This window comes from Dipodomys merriami, unplaced genomic scaffold (assembly GCF_024711535.1).
Source record: "Dipodomys merriami isolate MVZ:Mamm:240054 unplaced genomic scaffold, mDipMer1.0.p SCAF_3, whole genome shotgun sequence".
NCBI lineage: Eukaryota > Metazoa > Chordata > Mammalia > Rodentia > Heteromyidae > Dipodomys > Dipodomys merriami.
This window is the reverse complement of record NW_027204492.1, coordinates 96,028,944-96,034,087: the sequence shown is the minus strand read 5'-3', so window position 1 is coordinate 96,034,087 and position 5,144 is coordinate 96,028,944. Positions and strand designations below refer to the sequence as shown.

The 5,144-nt window shown below is 38.9% G+C and overlaps 1 protein-coding gene across 1 annotated transcript; it reads right to left on the bottom strand.

The window, feature by feature from the left end:
- Positions 1–2,592: 2,592 nt before the first annotated feature.
- On the bottom strand, positions 2,593–3,964 carry LOC138839666 (putative protein FAM47D). Its single transcript, XM_070039241.1, has one exon. The coding sequence runs from the start codon at positions 3,934–3,936 to the stop codon at positions 2,659–2,661; it is 1,278 nt and encodes a 425-aa protein (XP_069895342.1). The 5' UTR covers positions 3,937–3,964; the 3' UTR covers positions 2,593–2,658.
- Positions 3,965–5,144: the final 1,180 nt, after the last annotated feature.

Below are 5,144 nucleotides of genomic sequence, written 5' to 3'. Positions count from 1 at the left end.
AGCTACTCTGGAGGATGAGATCTGAGGATCACGGTTTAAAGCCAACTGAGACAGGAAAGTACATGAGACTTTTCAATTAACCACCAGAAAACTGGAAGTGGCGCTGTGGCTCAAGCTGTAGAACACTAGCCTTGAGCTGAAGAGCTCAGGAATAGTAACCAGGCTGAGTTCAAGCCCACAACAGACAAAAAATATAATTTTTACACAATAGGGAAAGAAGCAAGCTCTGGGGTACAAGGACACAAGTAGTAGTGGGAGTTACAAAACTGATATTTAGTTTAAGTAGTTATTTAAAATAGATACTTATGCTTATGACATGTCTCTAATTTCTTTCCGAATATTCAGCACTCTCACCAACCCACTGTGGTGACCTACTCTGACCTTGTAGCACCGCTCATTGTGTCTCAATGATAAGCAGTGACCTCTTTCAGACACTGGGTATTGTCTATAGTGAACACAAACTGTCTGATTTGGGGTTCATATGTGTTTGGTTTGGCTGGCAGGGGTTTTAAGATTCAGCAAATATTTTAATTGGGAGATTTAACATTTTAAAAATGAATATTTCCTTTGAAAACCAGAAGATTGAGCAATCCTTGGCTTGCATTCCCACATGATAGTGATTGGCTGGAGGTAAGTCATAGCTTTCCCCTATAGATGCGTTCCATCTTCGTGGCTTGCCTTATTCATTTTTATTACCTCCTTAGTAGATTTGAGTTTGCAGTTTGTACTCAAAGATTAGGACAACTTCTGGGATGGTATTTTAACTGATTGCTTTGGACACCCCCTCTTCAATTTATTGAGGTATAATTGATAAGTAAAATATGTATCTATAAAATGTGCAACTTTAGAATGACAGTAAACCAAAAATAAGAATAGCCATAAAATTCTACCATTGGAGACATACTATAATATTCTGAATTTGGTATTTCTGTATATTGTTGAAAGTTCTTTTAAATGCCCAGTTCTTCATCATACTTAACTGTGTATTTTTATTTTCCTGGTAAGCTATATAAGTTGATGCTCCACCAGAAAATATTACATTGCATATATATATATATATATATATATATATATATATGGTTGTACAGTTGTACTGTAGCATTAGTGTGGCCTTGTTTGTGGTCTCTTGGATAAATGCCCAGGAGTAGAATTGCTGGGTCATAAGGAGGCTCTGGGTTTAGTCTTTTGATGACCCTCTATACTACTTTCCAGAGTGGTTGAACAAGTTCACATTCCCACCAACAGTGTAGTAGAGTTCTGTTTTGGTTATATCCCCACCAGCATCTGTTATTGTTAGCTTTCTTGATAATAGCCATTCTAAATGAGATAAAGTGAAATCTCAGTGTTGTTTTGATTTGTGTTTCTTTTATGGCCAGAGATGTCCAACATCTCTTCATGTGTCTATTATCCATTCTTTCTTCTTCTTTGAAGTCTCTAAATTTGTTCCAAACTTCAGGGAATTTAATCGTAAATGTATAAATGTGCATTCCCTACCCATTCCTAACTTTGTGGGATCTCTAAATTGTAATTCCAGAGTGAAAATACCTTGAAATAGGAGAGAACTTGGCTTTAGGGTTATCTGTTTTAAACTCAGTGCTTTAAAAGATATTCATTTTCAGATATATATTGTTATTTTCACTTTGATTTCCCCCTACTTCAGCTTTACTATTGCATTATTAAAAGGTTTGTGTCTGCTCAGGAATATTAGAAATCTGTGGCATACAAAGTGTTGTTTTTTATGTTACTATAAAAGAATTAAATTAAAAATAAAATCCAGGAATATTCTCTAAACAAAGTATTCACTTTAATTTAAAGACATATACACTGCTTATCGAAGGGATAGGGAAAGATATTGCATGCAAATGATAACTGGAAGGTATCTGTTAAGGATGGCTATCCATAAAGCGAACAAAGTAGATTTTTAACTCTAAAACTGTCTCTAGAGACAGTCAAGGTCATTAGATATGAGTTAATTCAATAGCACAATTATCAATATATACACACTTAACATCAAAGCACCTAAACACATAAATATTGACAGATTGAAGATAGAAACTGACAATAAAACCAGTCAGAGACTTCCGATATTCTACTTATAATAATGGAAAGAAATCCAAAGAGATAATAAAGGAAAAGGTGACTTGAACCATACTGCTAGTTAAGCAGGAACAACAGACATACAGAATTTTTGCAAAACAGCAAGATAATACAAATTATCTAGTGCATACAAGGCATTCTCCATATTAGGTCATAGAATAAGTCTTCATCGATTTAAGAAGTTTAAAATCACTAGAAATATCTTTGCTGAGTACAGTGAAATGAAACTTGGAATCAATATGGGCATGAAGAATAGAAATTTATGGATATTAGAAGCTAAGCAACACACTTGAATAATTCTTGAATAAGAGTAAACCAAAGGGAGATTTGAAAAGTACTTCAAGGCAAGCAAAAAGTGAAAATAAAATATAAAAAATAAATACAACAAAAATAGTAATAAGAGAAAAGTTTAATAATTGCTCATTCATGTTTAAAAGCATTGGGCATTGAATTATAGATATTGTCCACCAAAAATGTATACTTATGGTAGGAATCTCATCATATATCCAGATAACCATTTAAAGTGAGAGCTGGAACTTGTCATCGTGACTAGAACACCATCTAGTCATCATCGTCATCATCATCGTCATCATCATCGTCATCCGCATATTTCAGTTCATGAGCTCTTACTACTCTCGGGATAGGAGTATTAACATCATGGTAATCCCATCCCTTCCTGAAGAAAAACTTCTCAAGGATAGCTGGCATACTGTAGCCTTTGCTCATTATGAAATCCTTGAATGCAATTGTTCCATAAAGTTCATCAATAATATCTGGGGGATAAGGTTTCTCAATGAAGGCCTTGGGGTCAATCAGAGGCTCATCATTTACTAGCTTTTTCCACAATTCAGGCCTCAGGTACCAAGCTCCATACCTTATCTTCACCCAGCGGGATTTATACGGATCAGGTGGCTTGCGGCGTCTCCTATCAAAGCTTGTTTCCTGGAGGGAGAATCTTATCTGCTTCACTCTGCTTAGTTTCCTGCAGTACCTGAGCTCTACAGGAATCAGGTTTACTTTCTTGATGCAGGAATCCGTATAGGTTGGTTTGCACTCAAACTCCACACCAAATTGATCTGTTACCATGTTTTCATTAATGTCCAAGTCTCCAAGACTCTGAACCCATTTGCAGAAATCATAGACTCCTTTGGGTATGTATCTCCGCATAGCAGCTTCAATCAACTCCTTCGAGATTCGCCTTTTCCTTATAGGCAAAAGATCTGGATGGCCACGAGGAACCCTGGGAGGTTCCAGGAGCATTTTCATGTCTTTAGAGAGTTTTGGTGACTTAAAGGATTTCTCTATTTCCATTCTTTTCTTGCCGTTCTCACAATAATCCCACGTACTCTCTAGTTTCCTTTCAGGGTCCAGCAATTCCAGCACCTCCAGTAAGAGCTCTTCAGATATGTTATCTTCCAAATTTGGATAGAGAGCCAAGGGATGCTTCTGGCTTATTTGGGCTTCGATGGCTTTCACGAATGCCCTGCGTGCTTGCTGGGCTTGAGAGAGTGACGAATACAACGTTGCACTCTTGGGCATCTTCGTGGGATCCCTGGGCTGGTACATGCGACTAATCATCGGGAGAAAGGCCTCCTTGGATCCTGGAATTATCAGATCTTTACAGGATGGACAGCCTCTCCTGAAGTCATCTTGCCCTTTCTTCAGAAATAGCCATCTTCGGCCTTCCAGGGAAGAGGGAGTCCTGAGAATCTCCTCGTGGGCTACGACAACACATTTGGAAGATGGCTTGTCATTGGGCCAACGCTTGTGGACTGTGCTTGGGGGCATTGGCCTTAGTACCCATGGCTGCAAGGAACATCTCCGAGTGTGTTCTGCCATACTGGCTTTCCATTAACTCGGTGGTTTGTTTCCCTGAAGCCACTGGGGTCGCTAGGAAACCCGTCCCGGGTCCTAACTGTCAGGAATTCTCTCCTGCTCCCTCTCCTGTATAGGCAGGTACTTGGAGAGCCCCTCCCCCACCTTCCATGTTCATCCTGTAGATACAACATATGCTTTATTTAGACTATTGCTTTTTTTGATAAACGTTTGGGTTGTTTCCTGGTTTGGCTTGTTACAGATAAATTTTCTATGAGCAGCTGCGTTCACATCTCTATGTGCATATATACTCATTTCTCTTGGGTAAACTTCAGCTAGGAGGGGTCAGGAGAGGCATGTTGAACATTTTTTAAACTACCATCAAACTTTTCATCACCAAAAATTCTCTAGTGCACAAATGCCAAAGTAAATGTCATTCCCCAACCATAGCCTGACATGTCTTTTAAAGCCTGGTGCTGGAGGCTCACACTTGTAATCATAGTCACTGAAGAGGCTGAGATTTGAGGATCATGATTCAAAGCCAGATCAGGCAGAAAAGTCCCTCAGACTCTCATCTCCAATAAACTACCAGAAAACCAGATGTGGTGCTGTTGTTCAAGGTGATAAAGTGCTAGCCTAGAGCACAAGAGCTCAAGGATAGCACCCAGGCCCTGAGGTCAAGCTCCAAGGTCAGAAAAAAAAAAGTTGGGTGCAGGTGGCTCAGGCCTATAATTCTAGGTACTCAGGAGGCTGAGATCTGAGGATTGTAGTTCAAAGCCATCTTATGCAGGAAAGTTCCTGAGACTCTTATGGCCAATTAATCACCAAAAATGCCAGAAGTGGATGTGGCTCAAATAGTAGAGCACTAGCCTGAAGCAAAATAGCTAAGGGACACTGCCCTGAGCTCTAGGACTGGGATAAATTTTTTATCCATCTCATATTTTTAGGTTCCTACTTCGTGCCTGTCCTCTGTTTTCAAATTACAATTTAAATTATCATGTTTTTCTTATAATGAAAATTATAGAATTTTTTTGCCTTTTTTGAACACTAGGGCTTGAACTCAGGGCCCTGGGCTTTCCCTAGTCTTTCTTATTCACCACTGGGCACTCTACCATTTGAACCAATTTCTCACCCAACTTTTTGCTAGTTCATTAGAGATGGAACCTCTCAGACTTTTTTTTTCAGGGTGGATTAAAACCATGACTCTCATTCTTAGCTTCCTAAGTATTAAG

Excerpts from the sequence above, each read along its gene's own strand:
- LOC138839666 (XM_070039241.1), bottom strand. The coding sequence starts at position 3,936 with ATGGCAGAACACACTCGGAGATGTTCCTTGCAGCCATGGGTACTAAGG.